The 22,232-nt window shown below is 44.5% G+C and overlaps 1 protein-coding gene across 1 annotated transcript in view; it reads left to right on the top strand.

Annotated features, from left to right (window-relative positions):
- Positions 1-22,232, top strand: part of PASD1 (PAS domain containing repressor 1) — a 179,387-nt gene that overhangs the window by 151,517 nt on the left and 5,638 nt on the right. Inside the window, exons 13-19 of the mRNA XM_084813726.1 lie at positions 3,314-3,461; positions 6,740-6,821; positions 12,692-12,815; positions 14,120-14,229; positions 16,100-16,186; positions 18,919-19,077; positions 20,489-20,704. Coding sequence (XP_084669852.1) covers positions 3,314-3,461; positions 6,740-6,821; positions 12,692-12,815; positions 14,120-14,229; positions 16,100-16,186; positions 18,919-19,077; positions 20,489-20,704 — 926 coding nt within the window. The remainder of the gene's footprint in view (positions 1-3,313; positions 3,462-6,739; positions 6,822-12,691; positions 12,816-14,119; positions 14,230-16,099; positions 16,187-18,918; positions 19,078-20,488; positions 20,705-22,232) is intronic.

Consider the following 22,232-nt stretch of genomic DNA (forward strand, 5'->3'; position numbering starts at 1 on the left):
CCCCCATTTAGGGGGGAAACCAGTGCAAACCAGTGTAGTCATACAAAAAAAATTTATGATGAAGAATTGCATGTTAGTTTCATAAAATGGTGTTAGTTCTTATCACAGGGCCAAAGCAGACATTTAAATGTGCAGATTTTTTGAAATGCAGATTGTGTCAACTGTGTGTGAGTGTGTGTAATATTTAAGAGGATCAGAACAGGCGCAGTCTGGAGGAAAATTCCTCTCTTTATTTCTTAGCAGAGTATGTGTCCTCAAAGAGTAAAAACTGAATGCAAACCCCCTCCATTTTACAAAGATTTGGGAATATGCCAGTATTTGCACTGAGAGGAAAGACCCCATTGTTACCAGAGGAGGGATTTCCCTCAGACCACAACAAGGGAGGAAAGGGTTAAAACCCCTCTTCATATACACTCTGATCCCATTATCAGCCCCCCCCATACAATTTGCATTTTAAAAAATCTGCAAATTAGTATGAAGAGACACATATATCACCTTCAATAAAGGCTGCAGGTTCAATTTACTACTTGAAAAACTCCACGCAGCTCAAAACTTGCTGCATTGCCAGCACATTTGGGACATAAGAAGAGCCCTGCTGGATCAGAGCAAAGGTCTATCTAGTCCAGCATTCGGTTCACACAGTGGCTGACTAGCCACCTATGGGAAACCCACCAGTAAGACATGAGTGCCTTAGCACCCTCCCACTCATGTTCCTGACAACTGGCATACAGCTTCTGATATATAGCCATCATGACCATTAGCTATTAATAGCTGTATCCTTCACGTACTTTTGAAAGCCTTCATCTGAATCATTTTGGCCCCTGTCTTTCTGGAACTCAGGGGAAATCCCCCATTGGCTCCAGTGCAAATAGCACCAGAGGAGGGGTTTCCGTCAGCACTGCAGCAGGGGAGGAACGGGTTACACTCCCCCGCCCCATTTGCTGCAATCCTGATAATTACCAGCATCTGCTATTTACATTTTTTAAAATGAGCTCATTTAGCGCAAGGAAGCATTTAACTTCACATCCAATGTGACCCACAGCTTTCTTACGGTACCTCTGTCCCACCTGTGATTCTTGAAGCAGTCAAAAGAGGAGTAAGGTAAACAGACAGTATTATTTTGAACATCCCACAGCAGTACATTGCTGTGTGCTAGAATGGGGCACATCTGCCTTCATTATGCACTCTATGTAAATCAGCTTGAAGTTATATAAAGAAGATGTCTTTTTGACTTGGTAACTATGGAGAGCAAATGAAGCCCTGTGTGTGTTTTTGATTTGCACTTTGAAACCGCAGTGAGGCAATGGATGCCCTTTGCTGTAGGCTTGAAGCAACAAGAATTAAACTGATCTCTGCCGCAGACCTCGCCCTAACTCCTGGCAGTGTCTGGATTGCATGACCTGTTACACAGTGTGCTGGATGTTCCCATTAACCAGATTAAGAGGCATATTTAACTCGTTGCCAAGTTTTTTCATTTCTCTTTTAGCTCTCCTTGGGCCTATCCATACCCTGTCTGTCTCTTGGATACAGAGCTACTAGGCCGCTTACTGACTTTTTGGGTAGGGTGGCCGCTATTTTTATTGGCACTGCTCCTGTGGCTGTATCAGGAATGTAATGTACACAAATTTAGCAGGTGAAACTAGATGCTGGGGAAAAGGTCCGGCTCCTTAATTTGTGCACGTCAGGCTGTTGTTAATGGTACAGGAGCAGGTACAGTACATAAAGGTGGGAACTCTAATTTTGGTACTAGTGTCCATAGAAAGGTATGAAGAGTTCCTGTTTCATTATTTGGTGTGGTTGAGGGAACTTCCTTACGGTTTGGGGGGGTGTCTTTTCTAGCGTTACAGCACCGAGCAGCCTTGAATTGCAGCTTCTTCTGTGGATCGTTCACTTTCTCAGTATTTCGGGGGTGGGTTTTTTGTTTTTACATAATCCTGCAATGCCAGCACAGGACTCTCTTCCTTGTCAATATTGTGTATGGCTGTCAGGTTACAACCTGGAGATTTGCTCTGAAGCTTTAATGCTTAGGCATGCCCCATAGCAAATTGGAGAAAGTGGAAGACAAAAGGAGCATAGAGAAAGCATGGCTGCTACTTGGCAGGTATATAAAATAGTTTTTAGTAATATCAGTTGTTTTAAAAACAGGCCTCTACAGTTTGTGACCCAGAAATTGAACTAGCTGTTTATTGTGGTTTGCCAGATTCCAACCCCCTTCTTTTTGTGTGTGCAGTCACAGACAGACATCACTAAAATGCGAATTTTATTGAGATCCTATTGGGCTAATTTCAGCTTGGTGAATCACAAGCTATGCAGGCCTGTTTGAAAGGGACAGAGCAACTTTCTAGTCTCCAATCTGGCAGCTGTACTGCTTACAGTTTTGAAAATGCGGAAGCTACGAATATTTCAAATTAGCAGCTAGGCACTCTACTGGGGTTTGTTTTCAGATCAAGTTTCTGTCTATTATCATGTTCCTGACGTTAAGTCAGTTGTATTTGAAAATGGATGCAGGTGTAGTTCTAAAATGACTAGTCTGAAAGAGAGAGAGCAGATCTCTGGACTGCAAGCTGGCAACCTTATGAACACCAGTTTTGTAATCAGAGAGATAGACAGGGTATGGATAGGCCCAAGGAAGACTGCACAACAAGCTGTTTGAAAGTCAGGGCACAAAAGCAATCCTTGATATGGCTAGGGATAAAGGAGAAATTTGTTCAGTTCACATTTTAATGTGAATTGACTGGATTTAGCACTTTCAAATGACTATGTGAACTGAAGCTCAGCGATCCTTCAAAATTCCCACTTCTCTGAATTTTGCAATGGAGTTCTCCAATCAAAAAATGCATACACAAATGCATATGTTATGGATAATAACATTAAAAAATGCATCGTATTAGGAAAATCGCTTGCGAAATATTTGTATGCAAGGCAAAAGTGCATTCATGTATTCATATATTAGGATAAATGTGCACAAAAACACTTAGGAATTTTCATGCAAACTTTAAAATGAGAAACTGAGAGAAAAATAAAATTCACAGATTCATCAGTCCCTAGATAGGGCATGGCAGGAGTAGATCTGAGGTCTGGTGATGTTTGAAGTGCAGGCGGAGGGAATCAGGGTGCCACTTGCCACACTCAGGCGCTTTACGCATGCCTTGACTAGCTCTTTGGATCTTTTTCTATGAATGTTATCTTGGCCTGGGTTGGGGTTACGCATACATTTTTGTGCACACACCAAGGGGAGAGTTCATGTTTTCTTGGATCAAAGATTACAAAACCTTAACAGTGGTCTTAATAAAATGATTGTTTTTGTATACAGTGATGCAGTTTGGGAAAGGCAAGTCTTGCTACTACCGCTTCTTGACCAAAGGCCAACAGTGGATATGGCTGCAAACACACTATTACATCACCTACCATCAGTGGAACTCCAAGCCTGAGTTTATTGTATGCACCCACACTGTTGTTAGGTAAGAAAATGTACCGAGTATTTGCTGCTATTCATCTGCACCTTCAACCATGACGCTGTCTGTTCAAATATTTGGCTATGTGTATTGGCTTGCTAAGGCACTCAATTATATAAAATGATTATGGTCCAGAATTGGGGTGGGGGAATGTCACTGTGTATTTGTTACTCATTTTTTTTGGCAGTCAAGACAGAAGTCTTGAAGTAGTATTGGCTGCTAACATTACTATGTTCTGTTCAATCTCTCTCCTCCCCGCCCCTTTCCCTAGCAATTTCATGGATAGAATGAGAAACCTGAAATCAGGCAGCGGCACCATTAGTGACATTTTAAATGTTTCTTCCCAATGAAAGCTTTAGATACTTTCTAGTATCTAACGTAACGCTAAATCATGACGAATGAGGCACAGCAAATCTGGAGCTGTAACTCTCCTTTCTCTTCCTCTGGTGCAGCCCCGATAAGCCATTTGGAAGCTTTCACTTCTGTTGTAGACTTGCTGCAGCGTATTGTGATGTCTGAACCTGGATAAGCTGCAGTTAGCCTTAAACATGGTTAGTGGAAACAAGCCTTGGATTATGAAGCTGGCTTGTTTCCACTAACCCAGGGTTGGGGTACCTCTTTCATCCCGAATGTTGAATTCAGTTTTGGTGAAGCTCTTGGGCGGTGTTGCAGTAGCGGATGGAGCGAGAGGCAAAAGAGGTGGGACCAGAAGTACAAAAAATACCAGGATATTGTAGTTTAAAGCTCCTTCTGCCAGTAACTAACCCTTAGGAGAGCCATTTCAGCCATTTAGAATGGAGCCGCATCCTTACTGAGGCTTCTGTTTCTGGATTCTTTGTGGGATTAAGATCAGCTCCTTTGCGTGCGTTTTGTCCTTCTCTTCCTTTCTATATGTTCCATTACATAACCACTAGGTGGTGCTACTGTATAGTGGAATTGTGCAATTTCATTCAGTTTCAATTACGACATTCAGAAAAAGTACTAGACTTCCCTTCAGAAAAAGTACTAGAATAATGGTTGCAAACCACAGGAGAGGCCCTGGAGGAGGAGATGTTGTGTAAAGGACCTGCAAACTACCATGAGTGAGGAATCACAAGCACACAATAAAAGCCTTGTGAAGAAAGGCTGTAGGACTTTGGGGGCCTGGAGACCTTCTCAATGAGAAAACTAGTAATGGCAGACAGGCCTCCACAAAAGGCAACTTAGCCCCACCACTACTGATCTACTGAAATGTGCAGTTGCAGGGGAGTGCTCGGTATGTTCTAGGTCATGGGTGAGCAGAAGGCAGACTGGGCTCTATTGGTAGATCTCTGGGTGATTTGCGCTAGATTGGCAGGGCTTTCTGACTCCCAGCTTTCCTGCCCCCAAATTAGGGTGCTGGGGAAAAAATGCTTGCAGGGCGAAGCAGGAGTGGGTGAAAGGACTTGTGAGCTTGGTTCTGGTACTGACTGCAAATTCCTGGGTTGGACCTGCGTTCAGAGGCACCTTAATTCCTTAATTCTTAGCATATGTCCATCCACCTGAACTAGTAGTTTGCACTTTGCTCCAGTTGGTGGATTTCAGAGCTTTAGTAAACAACAAAGGAGATCCCACAAACCTGAAGTATTCCCAGCTCTAACCCAGGTCGCAGATGCTTTTGACTTGAGGTGATAAGTAGACTCAGTGCGGATCGGCGAGTATTGCATATGAACTGATGCGTACCCTAGAACAGGGGTAGGCAATGTGGCACCTGCAGGTACCAGTGCACCCTCGGATGCCTTCCTTGGCAACTGTCAAGGTGGCCCACTTCTTATTTAAAAAAAAAAAGTTTCTTACTGGCGGCTGGGATCGCTCCAAAGCAAACCGATTGCCTCTAGTGGCTCCCGTGTTCTTTCCCCATGAATGCCTCTGGGCCAGATGTGCATCTCAGAGACATTCTTAAGAAATGGGGAGGCCAGATACTTCCATCTACAGCATGCTCATTTTGTGGTGGTGCCCAGGGCAGTTTTTCAAATTGCCAGATGTGCCCGCTGCCCCCAAAAGCTTGCCTACCCCTGCTCTAGAACGTACCCTTGCTCTAGAACATACTCTGGGATCCTCTGCACCACACAGAAGTTCTGTGGCAGAGACGTGTCAGCAGCAGACAAGTCAATGGGAAAAATGGTTCTCTAAAGGGTAGTGTGTGGTGTCGTGGCTAGAATGTTGGGCTAGGACTTGGGAGAGCTGGAAAAAGTGCAGAAAAGGGCAACTAAAATGATCAAGGGGCTGGAACATCTCCCCTACGAAGGAAGGTTACAACAACAGCTGGGCTTGTTTAGCTTGGAAAAAAGGAGGGTAAGGGGAGACATGATAGAGGTCTACAAAATTATGCAAGGTGTGGAAAATGAGATATTTTTCTCCCTCTCTCAAAATACTAGAACCCAAAGGGGTCATCCCATGAAGCTGATTGGTGGGAGAGTCAGGACAGATAAAAGGAAGGGCTTCTTCACACGGCACATAGTCGAACTATGGGATTCACTTCCACAGGACGTAGTGATGGCCACCAATTTGGATGGCTTTAAAAGGGGGTTGGACAAATTCCTGGAGGAAAAGGCTAATCAATGGCTACTAGTCTTGATGGCTATGTGCTACCTCTAGTACCAGAGGCAGTGAGCCTATGTATACTAGCTGCTGGGGAACATGGGCGGGAGAGTGCTATTGCACTCATATCCTGCTTATGGGTTCCTGGTCGACAGCAGGTTGGCCACTGTGTGAACAGAATGCTGCACTAGATGGACCCTTGGTCTGATCCAGCAGGGCTATTCTTATGTTCTTATCAAGACCCAGGTTCAAATCCCCACCCAGTTGTGAAGCTCTCACTGGGCTAATCATTCTTTCTTTATCAGCCTAACCTACCATGCAGGGTTGTTGTGAGGATAAAATGCAGGAGTGGGGAGAACCACGTATACCACCATGTGTATATTTCCTCCATCCTTGGGGGAAATAAAGGTAGAAAGTTTGAAAACCTCTGCCATCACACAAGAGCAGCAGTGGTTCCCTGCACAGTCTCTCTCGTTGCTTGCTCAGCACTGTTCATTTCAGAAGCATTTCAGTCACTCGTCTGCTCCACTTCAGTACTATCTTCTGCACAGCAGTCTGAACTGTAACAAAGAAATAATTGCATGTTTTCAAAAACAAATGATTACAGTGTGCTGAGAAAATTCATTATCTTCACAGCAAAAGTGTAACTTTCAGGGGACGCAAATGGAAAACAAAATAAAAGGTCTGCTTAATTACTTACTTCCTTTCATCTTTCTAATTTATAGTTATGCTGAGGTTCGAGCTGAAAGAAGAAGAGATCTTGGCCTTGAGGAGTCATCTATTGAACTAGCATCTTCATCCTTGAAGGTATTGTTTGCTAGGAGGAGTGAATAAGAGATTTCAGGGTTGTACAATGTTCAGAACATTTGCAGCTGTGACAAACTGGCATTTATGGGGAGGGGGGAACACAGGTCCAGGGTGGGGGTCTCTTTTGTTCCTGGTTTCTTTGTACTCATTTAAGCCTTCAAGTTTTTAATGTCAAGATTTTAATATCATGGCTTTAATATCAAGGCTTTTCAGGGGTATAATAGGGATTTTTGTTATAAAGCTGCCCATTGTAAGCCTGATGTATAATAATATGAAATAGGTAACCACATTTGTACTTATACTGCCAAGTCTGTTTTCACTGTCTGTATGTGTGCGCGCACACGCGTGTGTGTCTGGTCATCTTACGTGTTTACAAGAGGTGCTCTCTACTTGCACATATTTTAAAATGCATGAAAATGTATTGTCAGGAGGCTGACATCATGCATCTATTTGTGAAAGAAGTTTGCATGTGCAAATCGTGCAGTTTCCAGGATCAGGACCAAAGTCTGCAAATTCTCTCCCCAAGCTAGATGGGCATGCATAATATTCTGACATCATATTTGTATACATCTTCTCTGTGAGCATATGTGTATAAGCCATTGCTGATCAAACACTACTGACAGAACCTGACAGCCACCATCTCAAAAATAATGTGTGTGTTTTTCCCCCAGGGGAGTCTAAGGATGCATGAGCATCCTTCTGTGTTGCTGGCATTCCAATAAAATGCTCAGAAAGGCTCTAGAGCACAGGTGGGAAATGTGTGGCCCTCCAGATCTTGGTGAGCTGCAGCTCCTATTGGCCCTAGCCAGCGTAGCCAATGATGAAGGATGATGGGAGTTGCAATCCAACATAATCTAGAGGGCCAGACATTCCCCTTGCTCTACAGCTTTGTGAGCATTCATTGTTAAAACTCACACAAAGTGCTAAGGGTGCTAAGAAAGAGCCCTCCACCATGGCTGCCTCTAAGGCCCAGAAACTTACAAACATAGCCCTGCTTGCCCACTCAAAGCAGGGTGTAAAGCAGAGTCCTGCTCACAAGCATTCAAACAGGGGCGTGCAGTTTTGCGAATGCCCCTGCTAGAATGCTTGTGACATCACCAGTTGGATCATTTCAGAGATTTCAGTCATCTTCTTCTTTCTGTGCTGTATCCTCTTTGGATGTTGGCGATCACCCTGTCCCCCATAAACTTATTTGCTGCTGTTCTAAATAAAGAAGTAGATGTCATTCCTGTCCACTGTCTCAGAGATCTCAGTGGTGAGTTTTAAGACATCAAGGGATGTATGGACTGGCCCTTACCCTCCCAATGTATTACAATCCCGACAGAATATATGCATATTTTAGGAAGTTTGTAGAGTCCTATTTTTGACACCTTCTGATCATGCCAGATGTGATGCTAACGAGCTTAAAACAATTGCTGCATCCAGTGTGAGAGCCAAGTCCTCAGTCTCCTTTTATTCTGTCTGTGTGACAGAAGAGGGAAATGCCTTACAGTACAGCCTTTCCCAACTTTAGGTCCCCAGATGTTGTTGAAGCACAGTTCCCATCATCCCAGCTGACATGGCCCATTGTGGAGGGTGGTGGGACTTGTAGTCCAATCAACATCTGGGGACCCACGGTTGGGAAAAGCTGCCTTATATTAACAGAGCGATGGTTCATTGATCCCACTAAAATCTAGCAGCTGTCCTATATCTTTGGGGTGGGGAGGCTCTTTCTAAGCCTTTCTTCCTAAGATCTTTCCCCCAGATTGAGCCAAGCATGTTCTCTGTTGCTGGGCTATACACAGCATATACTATGCATATCCATGCTACCCATATGCGAAATGAAATGTCCGGAGTCACTGTAGTTGGCAGCATTTCAGACAGCTACATCTGTGGGGCTTTTATGCTGACTCACCAGTTCTAGTCAGACAAAGATTGGAAGTGAAGGAATGATTTATTGATCTGTTTTCTCTCTAGACCAGTGCTGTGTTTTGAAGGCAGGGTGTAATGCTATCCAGAGCGTGGCCAAAACAACACTTTCCATTGCCTTTTTAAATAATCAATTTGTCATCATCATGCCGGCTCAATCAATGGGGTCAACTCAGTTAACATTTTAAAAATAAACCTTTGACAGTGTTTTAATAATGAGGTACCAAGCTATCTTCAAGCTGAGCTTTCTCCCGCTTCTTTAAACTGGGTTTGCTAATAATTTCCCGGAAATGTAAAAGGAGGATCTGGCTGTTGGGGTTTGCAAAATTAGTTGTATCATTGCTTCATTTTATTTTTTTGTAACCCTCATCGTGGATTCTAAGCATGAAGCTGGTTTATTTGAACCAGCATGAAGGTTTATTTGAACCAGCATGAACCAGCACCCTCCGCATGAAGCTGCTTTATTTGAAGGTGGCCCCCCAATTATGGAATGATCTCCCCAATGAGGCCTGCCTGGCGCCAACATAGTTATCTTTCGGCACCAGGTTAAGACCCTTCTCTTCTCCCAGGTGTTTGGAAGCATATGATCAGTTTTAATCAATCCTGGATTGTCTTATGGTTATGGTTGTTTGCTTGAGATTGCTTGTTTGAAGTTGTTTTAGATATATGTTCTCTTGCGTATATTGTCTGTTTGTGTGTTTTTATGTAAATAGTTTTTAACCTCTGTATAATGTATTTTCGATGTTTTTAATCTTTGTAATCCACCCAGAGAGCTTTGGCTATTGGGCAGTACAGAAATGTAATAAATCATCATCACGTGATAGAGAGGTGCCACCAGGTTTTCTGAAAGAGAGGTTTTTGCAGCTCGTTCCAGTTTTGGTGGTTCAGGAGCTCATCACACATTCAGTTCTTTCTGGCAACCCAGTTCCACATTTCCCATTCCAAACACCACAGACAAAATCTTTTTCAATTATTTGAAAAACTACCCTTAGGGCCAGTTTGCACATACAGTCACATCACGTTGATGACTTGTAGTTGAATGTAGTTGATGGGTTGCAGCTGCAACCCATCAAATGATGTGACTATATGAGATGAGTACGGTGTAATGATTAGAGTGTTGGACTGGGACTTGGAAGATCTGGGTTCTAGTCCCCACTTGACCATGACGCTCACTGGGTGACTTTGGGCCACTCACTGACTCTCAGCCTCATCTACCTCACAGGGTTGTTGTGAGGGTTAAATGGAGAGAAGGAGGACTATGTAAGCTACCTTCGGTTCCTTGGAAGAGAGATATAAATGTAATATAAATAAATGTAATATAAATAAAAATAAATATAAAAGGTGGGATATAAATGTAATAATAAAATAAAATAATGAAATGTGTGAACTGGCCCTAAGGGTATCCCTTATCCATATAATCACAGGGCGACCCATAAGGATGTGTCCTCATGAGCAGAGCAGCTTTAGACCTGCAGCACACTAACATACAACTGAGCCACAGAATTCACACTCAGACTTACACCAGCACTGGGGTCATTGTATGTGATCAGGATCTTTCTCCTTTTGCACAGGAGTTAAACACTATTTTCCCCTTCTGTTGTCCACACATCTTCCCTTGAGGTTGTACTTCTGTTGTAGAGATCACATTTAATATTTTGCAGTTGGGAAGTATTGCATTTTCCTCAAGATAACGCAAGCAGAGTAGTGCTGCCTGCATGGAATGTGGGTGGATTTGACTCTATGGGCACCATGTGCTGACTCCTAGATCTTATCTTAAACTTTGGCTAACTATAAAGTGGCGTAATTATCATCATTGCATACATGCTGTCCTCATTTGAACGCTGCATCTGATGGGAATCGCCAGTTAAGGGGCTGATAAAGCTTCCAACGCTATCCCCAGTAAACTAGCCTGTTCCTCTTTCTCCTCCTGTTCTCTTCTCTCTATAATGGGTACTGGGCTGTCCCTTTTTGTAGTCGGCCTGATGCAATTGGTCATTCGTTCATTCATTCTGCATTTACTGTTGAAAGCCAGTGAGCTGTGACATGTCAGGAGAAACTGGGCAGAAGGGAGCTAATTATAAAGGCGTGTTTCTATTTATACACATAAATCTGTTGCCAAACAGCAGTGATGGGCAAAGCGGATATGAGAGCAAAAAGGCAGAAAGCCACAACGTTGTATGCACTTGATACCTGGAGAGTGCTTGCTGGCGGAGGTACTTTCCTTCTATCCCCTGTAGCAATGGAACAATACACACCAGATCACTGGCTTACACTACCCCCTTTTATGTTTAACTTCAGTTCTCATCATAAGGGTTCCAGTCTTGCAGATCAACTGGAAAGCCATGAATTGGCAGAGGACTCTGTTGTTCTAAGACATGAATTAACCATGAATTAACTGTGTAGCTGAGTGATAGAGCGCACCTGCTTTGCATGCAGAAGGTCCCAGGTTCAGTCACAGGTACCTCCAGATAGGGCAGTGAAAGAATCCTGCCTGAAACCTTAGAGAACCACTGCCAGTCAGTGTCAACCATGCTTGGCTAGAAGGGCTGGATGCATCTGATCTCGGAAGCTAAGCAGGGTCAGCCCTGGTTAGTATTTGGATGGGGCACCGCCTAGGAATCAGGCTTCCTGCATTGAGCAGGGGGTTGGACTCGATGGTCTTGTAGGCCCCTGCCAGCCCTATGATTCTATGACCAATGGTTTGACTCAGTATAAGACAGCTTTCTGTGCTGCTGTGTTTTTGACATCAGATATAGATCGATATCAGATAGAAATAGAATGCAGCAGTGAGGTGGGTTGTTTAGTAGAGTTCCAAGTTCATGGAAATGTTTGATTGTCAGAGGCTGCTGAGACCGTATGGTAGGGCAGGGATGGGCAGAAGGTAAATCTCCAGATTTTGGGACTTCAACTCCCAGAAGCCCCTGCTAGCTTGGCCAATGGTCAGGAATGTGAGCGTTGGCATCCAAAATGTCTGGAGATCTACTTTCTGCCCACCCCTGTACTAGGGAATAGATCTCTTGATAGCAGCACCAAAAACACCTTCCCCATGATCCTTTTCCAAATATCCTTTACCAACTATTATCAAACAATGGGCTACTGGGAGAGAGACACCATTGGCTAAACCTGCCGGCTACACCAGGGGAATGGTTAGGCACGTTTAAGATTTAATGGACTGCATTATCATTTCAATGGCACTTTAGCTCACTTGACATTCTCTAGGCTAGGGTGGGCGAAAGGTAGATCGGGATCATCTGGTAGATTATGGGATAATTTTCAGTAGATCGGCATGGGTTTCTGAATTCCGATTGTTTAACAAGAGCAACAGCAAGAACACCTTGCTTGCACTCTCTTTCGCCATGTGGCATCAGCTCCAGTTGGTGGCTTTCAGCACTCTAGGTCGTGTCCGCTGTGATTGTACTGATTACCTGTGCATATAAATGAGGTAGCCTTTGCGGAAAAGAGCTTATCAATAGCAGAGAAGCAGAAGACTCCATTATTAATCGTGAAAGTTGAAAACAGAATGTTTTGCAGAGTGGCTTAATTTCAAGTACTAGAATATAGGATCCTCAAATCATTTGCTCCAAAGAAAAGTTACCTACCTTCTGCATCGGAAGAATGGTGCTGTTGTGTTTTTGTTGCTGCTGCTTTTAAGTGTGAGTTAGTTACTTAGTTTATTTATTTATTTATTTATTACATTTATATCCCACCTTTTTTCCTCCAAGGAACTCAAGGTGGCATACATAATCCTCCTCCTCCATTTTATCCTCACAACAACAACCCTGTGAGGTAGGTGGGGCTGAGAGTCTGTGACTGGCCCAAAGTCACCCAGTGAGCTTCCATGGCCAAGTGGGGACTAGAACCCGGATCTCCCGACTCCCAGTCCAGCACTCTAGCCACTACACCACACTGGCACACTAGTTTCTGCCGCTAACGATATAACACTGGGTTTACCTCTTTTTCAGAGTCATGGTAGTTACATCGATATTCGACAATGTGTAACGAACCAAGAAGCCAGTCGTGAAAGGGTGTCTGTGTCATCTCACAGTTCCCGCCGATCTTCACACACAGCGCTTTCTGACTCTGCATGTAGGTATCTAACGTCATTTATTAATGTTGAAAGGAAGCATCTGTCTGTCCAAGGCTCTTGGGCCATACTTCCCCCCGACCCTCAAGTTTCCATTGCTGTACTCTTGGAAACTATAATAGGTGGAGATGGACAGTGAAATTTGGAGGGGGAAACAGGTGGGCCGACCCTGTTGTTACTCTTGAGCATTATTCAACTACTTCAGAATGTCCCATTGGCAATATAAAGTGTCGTTTGCTTTTCTGCTCCAACAGCCCCCCAGTGACTGCTTTGTGTTTTTGTGTGTGACAAAGTAGGTGTACAAAATGCATGAATGCTAAGTTCATTAGGACACTAATTTGCACATGCAAATTCAGAAATAATAACTGTTACTTAAATAGAAATACAAGGCATCTCACCATAGTGGAGATGACTGACTAGGTGACCTAGTGCCTGCTGCTCATTCTGTGGTCCAGGTGCTAACTGTGAATGGGCTGTCAAGGCCACAATCCTCTGCATGTTTAGTCAGAAAGAAGTCCTACAACTTCCAGTATGCCCCAGCTAGCCATGCTGGCTGGGGCATGCTGGGAGTTGTAGGACTTTTTATTCTGTCTAAACATGCATAGGATTGCACGCTTAAAGGCCCCTGCTGTTCTCTCTTCTTGTGGTTTGTGATCTTTAAACCAGGCTTGGACTGAACAGCCCATCAAATAGAGGACACCTTCAAATAGAGGACTATCCTTTGCCAGCTCTACAAAATAAAGGACCATCCTCTATAAAGGAGGTCACCTGGCCACCCTCTCACCAAGGCAACCCAACTTTTTCTACATAATGTAGCGAGTGAGAAAGAGTACTGCTGTTGTGTCCACCATATTTTTCTTTGAATCAGCTTTATGAAATGCCTCTAATTTAAAGCAGAGGGGCGGCAAGACACCATCTTGACCTGCATAAAAATGGAGTAACTGAATTTAATTTTTTGTGTATGTGGGGGGAAATGTTTGCATGTGTGCCTGGAAAGGGCCTCAGCAGCTGCAAATACATGCTAGGCCACTGACTGGTCTGGTTTTGCTGCGTGAACCGTGATTAGGGAACAGTTCCCATAAAATTTTTCACCTCGACTGGAAGGAGATGCCAGTTCTTTATTCTTGACGATATACAGATGCTCAGGTTTAGGCATAAGCTGGGAAGTATTTTTTGGATGCTGCCTCTCATGTTAAGAACATAAGAGCCCTGCTGGATCAGACCAAGGGCCCATCTAGTCCAGCATTCTGCACACAGTGGCCAACCAGCGGTGAACACCTCCCCAAAGGATGCTTCTCTTTTGCAGCCACATCATCCATACGGCACACTGACGCTAGCACTCCTACTAGGCAGTCATTACCGATGGGGCAGTCCGACAAGGCACCTCTCAGGCTCCCCTCAAGCAGCAGCACGCAGGTAAGTCATGGTGAACATCCTGAGAAATATATTGCAAAGGGAGGCAAGATGGAGATTCACCCCAACGAGAGAGAGCAGGCCTTCAGAATGTGAGCCAAAGCACTAATGGTTTAGCACTTGTAGGCTGCAATACAATGCACTCTTACCTTGGAGGAAGTCCCATTGAACTCCATGGGACTTACTTCCCAGTAGACGTGCATAGGATAGTACTGTTAATGGTTTTCCGGGTTATCGTGTTGCCGTGATGTACCCAAAAGGTCAGCTACTTGCAGGAGCATCCTGTGACTCAGCCAGGTGGTGTTCAGTTGACCTACTGGGTGAGATTGTCAACTGATCGGGAAAAATAAATGACCCGGTCTGCTCCTATGCCGTTAACAAGCAGCTTGGTCTGCAGAAATTGGCAGGTGCAGCTATAGGGAGCATGCAGATAGGTGTGATTACCCGTTCATGCCTGCAGACTGAGTTGTCGTTAAACGCACAGGGGTAGGGGTGCTAAAAGAAAAGTTGGCAAGCAGACGTAGAGGGGTCTCACATGATGCAGCCATATGGTAAGCAGTATCTTAAGGGTAGGGGCAATTCCAGCCACAATTCATTTGCGTGGCTGCCAAGCTGTGATAGGCTATGTAAGCATTTACGTAGCCTATCGCAAAGAAAGGCAGCCATGCAAATGCCGGCCGCTATGACGGCCGACATTTGCGGCTGCAGCAGCCCGGCAGCGGCCGGGAGACCAGCCGGAGCCGCCGGAGCCGTCACATCCGCCGCCAGGTACGCTCCGTCCCAGGGGGATTCCGTGGGCTGGCAGGGGTGGGGGAGGTCATTCTGCCATGGATTCCGGGGGACTGGATTCTAAAGAATCTGGCCTCACTGGAGTCCGTGGCGGAATTCTCTGACATCCTACTTATCTGGCACCTACGATATAGCTGTGGGCTGCACCGCTGCTCCCATGATTGAATGCTCCTCCATGCAGTTGTTTCAGTGTGATGGAGGGCTTCAGCAAGGGACGTTGGAGAAATCTGTAGTGGAACCAAATGAGTTCGGATTTTCATGAAGCCTGCCCACGGATTCCACAGCAGACTAGCTTTTCCCCTGTTGGGCAGATTCCATCGACGATCAGATAGGTTTTCTGACTTTCCCAACTTTTGTGCAAATTTTGTCACAGAAAAATACGCAAAATAAAAAACCCCAGCCCAAAATGTGCATTTCCTCCCCCATAGGCTAAAGCGTAAAAAATGTGCATTTTGGGATAATTTGTGCACTTTTGCACATGTGAAATTGTGCAATTGCACAAATGTGAATTTGCACACATTTGGAAACAAAGGATTCCGTCGATGGGTGGGCAGCAGAATGAAAGGGGCCTGACAATATGCGAAACACAGATGGAATGAACTTTATGCAATCCACATATCCCTACCTTCAACAGTGGGTTAATTTCCCCTACCACCCAGGAAAGGCAGAGATGCTGTGACCCAGCTTTTGCTACTATGCTGAGTGCTGTGAGAATCTTCTCCCAGTTCTGTCCTGGGCAGTAGGGGAAGTTAACTCATCTGTTGCAGCAAACCAGAAGGAACCTTCACGGCAAGTACCCAATATTCCATTCCCTGCACACAGACAGCTAGCATGCGAGAAAGAAGCCTAGGCTTAGAACTCCTTCCCCTGACAAGCTAGTTTTCTGTGTTCAAACATTTTTTTTAATGGAGGGGGAGGATTCAGTTCTGTGAGCCCCCCTCCCACCTCACCTGCAGCCTGAAACTAGTTTTACCATCTCAGTAAGAACTTTTATCCTTTGATAACACGGAGATCTCCTGGCAAGTATTGCCGAGAGAAAGATAATTGTATTCAACTATGTATTGTTTTTCTCTTTCTTTCACAGGGTATAATAACTCCTCAAACACCAACTGAACATCTTGCACAGCATCACATGGCGCAGCCAACTGTTCCCGCACAGCAAGCGGTTATGGTACGTCATCTATGATCAGTCCTAATAATTACATTTCTATACCGCCCCATAGCTGAAGCTGTCTGGGTGGTTTACAGAAGTTAACACATTAAAATACAATATACAAAAAACATTTACATAAAAACATATGGACAATATATACAAACAACATATAACTAAAAGCAACTTTGAACTAAAAACGTTTTAAAAATCCAACAATAAAACACAGCGTAAAAGAACAGTGCTTAAAAGTAGTATACGAAAGTCAGCAAAAGGAACAAGAGTTCCCAAAAGGGAAGGCCTGCCGGAATAATAGTCTTTAATACCTGCTTTAAAACCTTCAGTGAGGTCACCGGGGGCATTTCAGCCGGCAGGTCATTCCACAACTGAGGGGTGGCAAAGGGGAAGGTCCTCTTGCGTGTGGCTGCCAGTCTCACATTAGGCAGCAGCAGAGGCCTTAGGTGGCGGACTGGGACCTAGGGGAGAAGGCGCTCCCTAAGGTACCTTGGACCTAGACCATGTAAGGCTTTAAAGGTCAGAACCAGCACTTTATATTTTGCTCGGAAACAAAGTGGCAGCCAGAGTAAAGATTTTAAAACCGGTGTAATGACAACCTGGCTGCCATATTTTGTACCAGTTGAAGTTCCTGGACTAAATATAAAGGCGGCCCCAAGTGCAGCACAGTCCAGAAAGCAAGCCTAGAGGTTACCAGCACGTGTACCACCATTACCAGGTCCCCATGTTCCAGGAATGGGCATCCTAGATATGCTTTGTATGGCAAATGGGTAGAAAGCTCCCCAAGGGCCTAATTACAGGAGACACGGGATCTCCCATCTACTTTCTGGTGATGCCTAGTTTTGCAGAACATGCGACATGATGGCAGCCGCAAGTTCATGGGTAACGTCACTCACTTCGCACGCTGTGTATGACGAGACCTTATCAGGAAGGGAAGGGAAAACACACAGAGCGGTGGTGTCTGTGTGTGTCTTGTAGAGATTGTCTAGCTAACAAGCCCTGAGATCAGGGATAGGCGACTTGTGGTCCTCCAAATATTTTGGCCTTCAACTGCCAGCAGCCCTTATGATTGGCTATGCTGGCTAGGGCTGATGGGGGTTGTAGGCCAAAACATCTGGAGGGCCACAAGTTGCCCACTCCTGTCTTAGATGAATGAAGAAATCTCTTCTAAATGTGAGTGATACATTTTGGATAGGTTGCACTGTTTTTTTGTCAGACAGTAATATCTTGGTTATTGTGGGTAGTTATGTGTAACTGAAAAAAACCCCCTCTAAAGTAAACAGTTTGAACATTCACAGGGAATGGTTTGGGATCATCTGAGGCTGTAACTTTGCTGAAGCGCCATAGGTGCAGATGTGATGAGTCTCTTAGAGAGGCTACTGGGAGCCTCATGGGCCAAATCTAATAAAGTCTCATTCATAAGAACGTAAGAAGAGCCATGCTGGATCAGATTAAAGGTTCATCTCATCCAGCATTCTGTTCACAGAATAGCCAGCCAGCTGCCTGTAGAAACCCACAAGCAGGACATGAGTGCAATAGCACCCTCCTGCCCATGTTCCCCAGCAACTGGTGTACATAGGCATACTGCCTCCACCACTGTAGGTAGCATATAGCCATCAGGACTAGTAGCCATTGATAGCCTTATCCTCCATGAGTTTGTCTAATCCCCTTTTAAAGCCATCCACGTTGGTGGCCATCACTACATCCTGTGCTAGCAAATTCCATAGCGTAACTATGTGCTGTGTGAAGAAGTAACAGACAAATGCAAGGTTATTTAGGCAAAATTAATTAAATGCACTGGTATAGGATGGGGGATACCTAGCTTGGCAGCAGTATATGTGAAAGAGTCTTGAGGTTGTAGTCAATAAACAGCTGAATGTGAGTCAGCAGTGTGGTATGTCAGCAAAAAAGACTACTGTAATTTTTGGCTGCATTAATAGAACCAAGTTCTGGGCACTTCACTTTAAGAAATATATATACAAACTGGAACAGGATCAGAGGAGGAAATAAAGATGGTCAGCGATATGGAAAACAAGTTCAATGAGGGAAGGTTCAAAGAGCTGGGCATGTTTAACCTGGAGAAGTGAAGACTGAGGGGAGATTTAATAGCATTGTGCAAATATCTGAAAGGCTGTCACATAGAAAAGCACAAAGACTTGTTCTCTGCTGCCTCAAAGGGCAGGACTAGCTCAAATTGGCTTAAGTTACAGGAAGGTAGATTTTGCTTGAAGACCAAAGGGGTGGTGGAATCTCCTGCACTGATGGTCTTAAGCAGAGGCTAGACAGTCATCTGTCCTGCCTGTGGGTTCCTGGTCAACAGCTGGTTGGCCACTGTGTGCACAGAATGCTGGACTGGATGGACCCTTGGTCTGATCCAGCAGGGCTCTTCTTATGTTCTTATCTCTTGGGAATGTTTGGGCTCTGGATTTCCTGCACCGAACACAGGGTTGGACTAGATAGCGTAGAAGGCACCCTCTAACTCTACGATTCAGTGTAATAGCAGAATATACTATGGGCACAATCTTATGCATTTTTAGGCAGGAAAAAGTCCTGCAACTCTCATGGCTGGCTGGGCCATGCCAGGAGTTATGGGACTTCTTTCTGTCTCAACACGCCTAGGACTGCACCCTAAATTAATGACTGTGTGTGAACGCCCCAGCTTCTGCAAAGCTAGTAATAGGAATGTTGTGTGCAAAAGGTGCAGGTCGGTAACGGTTCTGTCTCTTCTCCGCTTGCAGCCTGTGTATCACTTCCCAACCCAGATGGGGATGATGCATCAGCTGAAGGAACAGCTGGAGGAGAGGACACGCATATTGCAGGCTGACATCAAGACTCAGCAGGAGGAACTGCATGTGATCAAGGAGCAGCTCCAGCTAGTGCAAGACTCCAATTTGCAGGTAACTGACTAGGAGTAAACCACCTTTTAAAAACCAAACTACATCCCATCTCACTTGTGCTTACTCAGCGTTGCAACTGAGGACCCAAACAAGACAAGGTGAGAGATATCTATCACTCATTTCATTACATCTTGCGTGGGTGTGGGGAACCAGATCAGGAGTACTGTGCTGTGCGTGGGGTGGGGTAGGGAGACGGGACACATTTTCCCAATGAAAATCTTCCGCCACCCCTATTTTTCCTGATGCTATTAGCCATTAGGAAAAACATGTGTGCACTGTTGTCTTGCCTAGCTTGGCACTAAGATCAGACCAAGTTCCTTGGCTCACAGAGAGAAGGGGATTTCAAAAGTAAAAAAGGCTGACTTTTATGCCTAATATTTTTGGGCAAGAGGCTTGGCAGCCGTTTATTGAATCAGCAAATATGACTACAGCTTCCCTACACCCACCAGCTTCCCATGGTCAACTTTGGAGAGACCTTTCAGGCTGAAATAGCTTGGAATACATTATACAACATGAACTGGACAATATGTTCCCCCCTGTTGGATCATTTAATATAGGACCAATAATCAAACGAAGTATGTTGAAGTTATTGGTGTCTGATGTATTTACCTGTTTATTACAAATAAAAAATTGTAATAATTGAAAAAAATAAAATGCATATGTTTTGCCATAAAATACTACTATGAAATACTCAATTTTAATCATGGAAATGCTGATTAGCTGATATGATACTATGTTCAAAAGTTGGGTGACATCTAGTGGTAATTCTGGCCATTGCTCCATCTGGCTAATAGGATTCTCAGTTACATCCCTTACTACGCTTACAGATGATCACAGCTGCTGTCCTTGCTACAAACTAAGGGTACTTCTGGACAGGCCTTTTATTGTGCGATTACCCTGCATCATTCACAGAATTTTATGGGACCTACAGACAATATTGTCTTGAATCTGTAGTCCACCCATGTTTTCCCAACGCTGCTTCTGTCTTTTTTTACTACCAGAAAAGAATCGGTTAAGGAAGAAAAGATAGAATATGCCTTTTCATTGTTAACAATAGGAGATGGTCTGTACTGGTGTTTTAATTGTGTCGGTTTGTTTGGAATTTTTCATGGAAATTGTTTTTAGCTATTTTATATTTTGTATGTTTTAATAATTATGTTGTAAGCCGCCTTGGGTCTTTTTAAAGAGAAAGGCAGCTAAGAAATAATAATAATAATCCCTCCTTCTGGAAGCACTCCAAACCTACAGCTTTGTTTTTTATTTAGCTTCTGCAGTCCCTTCTTTGTGCTGAATTTCAAGCAACCGTCTGGCTGCCTTTCAAGCATACTGTTGAAGCATTCCCAAAGTCCACATGCCCACTGCTAGTAATAAATCCTCATGTTATCTTCCCTTTCTTTTCTTCTTTTTATAGATGTTGATGCAACAGCCTATGCCCATGGTCTTCAATAGTGCTCAGCATCAGAGCCCGAGGAGGCCTTCCCAACAACAAGTAACAGCAGCAGGGAACAGACCAGCCACATCAAAGAAGTCCCAGCAGCAAGGCCTTATGGGATCAAAGCAGTTCCGCAGCACACACTTGGCCTCACCTCAGCAATTCCTCAGGGAACCTTGTGTCACATCAACCCAGGTAGGGATTTTTTACAACATATTTCTAAATGCTTTACCTTTCCAGCTATATAACCTCTGCTTATCGTAAAAACCAACTGTTCCCATATAGTCCTGCCCAGACTTTAAGATCAGCTTCAGAGGCTGTGCTTGCTGTGTCTTCATTTTGAAACAGGGCTTCCTTAGTGGTGGTGCCACAGCGCTGGAACAGGCGACAACCTCCCAGTGGTCACCTGACTAGCTCCCTTTTGTCTTAGACAAAAAATAGTATTTATTAAATTTCAGCAACCTCCTAATGTGTCATTCTGCTGATGTTTTGGACTTTATATGGATTGCTGTGTTATATTTTTGTGTAGTGCTCCTGTACTGTGTGCCAGCCAGCCCTTATTTCAGGATATGCCATTCTGTTCCCCTTCCTGGTTTTCTGTCCCCACCCCCACAAAACCATGCATGCTTTTGCATTCCCCAGAGCTCTTCAGTCGGTCAGCATTCTGTGACCACTGACCATGCTCAGTCCTTATTGAGCTGTTTTGGGACTGAGCTTCTAAAAAAATATTGTACTTCTGCTAATATTGGGGTTTCCCGGAGCCTGTTGTTACCTCCTTCTTGTACATGGAACTAGCTACTTTGGCAATGTAAGGAGCCATGCTCAGAGAATGAGTTGCTATTAATATACAGGATTTTCATGGTTCTTAGCCACTCTAAGAGTTCTGTGTAGTGGAAGAATGGGACATTAGTTTAGTGGAAGAGTGGGTCTTACCTGTGGGGTCAATTTTAGAGAGTAACATTGGGTGACTGTTCCTCAGCCTCTTGGCAATTGAACTACTAATTGAACTACGGGGCTTCTGCAGGGTACCATTTTGTCCCGAATGTTGTTCAACGTCTATATGAAGCCACTGGGAATTGTCATTAGGGGATTTGGAACCAAGTGCCATCAGTATGCTGATGACACACAGCACTATCTCCCTATGATGCCTGAATCAGGTGAGGCTGTGCAAGTCCTGGATCAGTGCCTAGACTCAGTGATGGGCTGGATGAGGGCCAATAAACTGAAGCTGAATCCTGGCAAGCTGAAAGTCCTGTGGGTGAGTGGTTCCCGTGTCTGGGAGATAGGCTCATTGCCTGTTCTGGATGGGGTTGAACTCCCTCTGAAATATCATGTTCATCATCTGTGGATACTCCTAGGTCCATCACTGTTGCTGGAGGCCCAAGTGACCATGGCGGCTCAGAGTGCCTTTTACCAGCTTTGGCTGGTTTGCCAGCTACGGCCTCTTCTGGACAGGGATAGTTTGGCCACAGTGGTACAGGCACTAATAACCTCAAGACTGGATTACTGCAATCAACTCTTATGTGGAGCTGCCCTTCAGGCTGGTCCGGAAGCTGGAGCTAGTGCAGAACGCAGATCCCGGCTGCTGTCAGGAGCTGCTGCTTTGAAGCATGCAGCTCCTTTGATGAGGGAACTGCACTGGCTGCCTATTCACTACCAGGCCGGGTTTAAGGTTTTGGTACTAGTGTATAAAAGCCCTAAAGAACTTGGGACCAGGATACCT

The sequence above is a fragment of the Heloderma suspectum genome, chromosome 9 (genome assembly GCF_057233095.1).
Source record: "Heloderma suspectum isolate Gila_16-S chromosome 9, 16-S_ref, whole genome shotgun sequence".
Taxonomy (NCBI): domain Eukaryota; kingdom Metazoa; phylum Chordata; class Lepidosauria; order Squamata; family Helodermatidae; genus Heloderma; species Heloderma suspectum.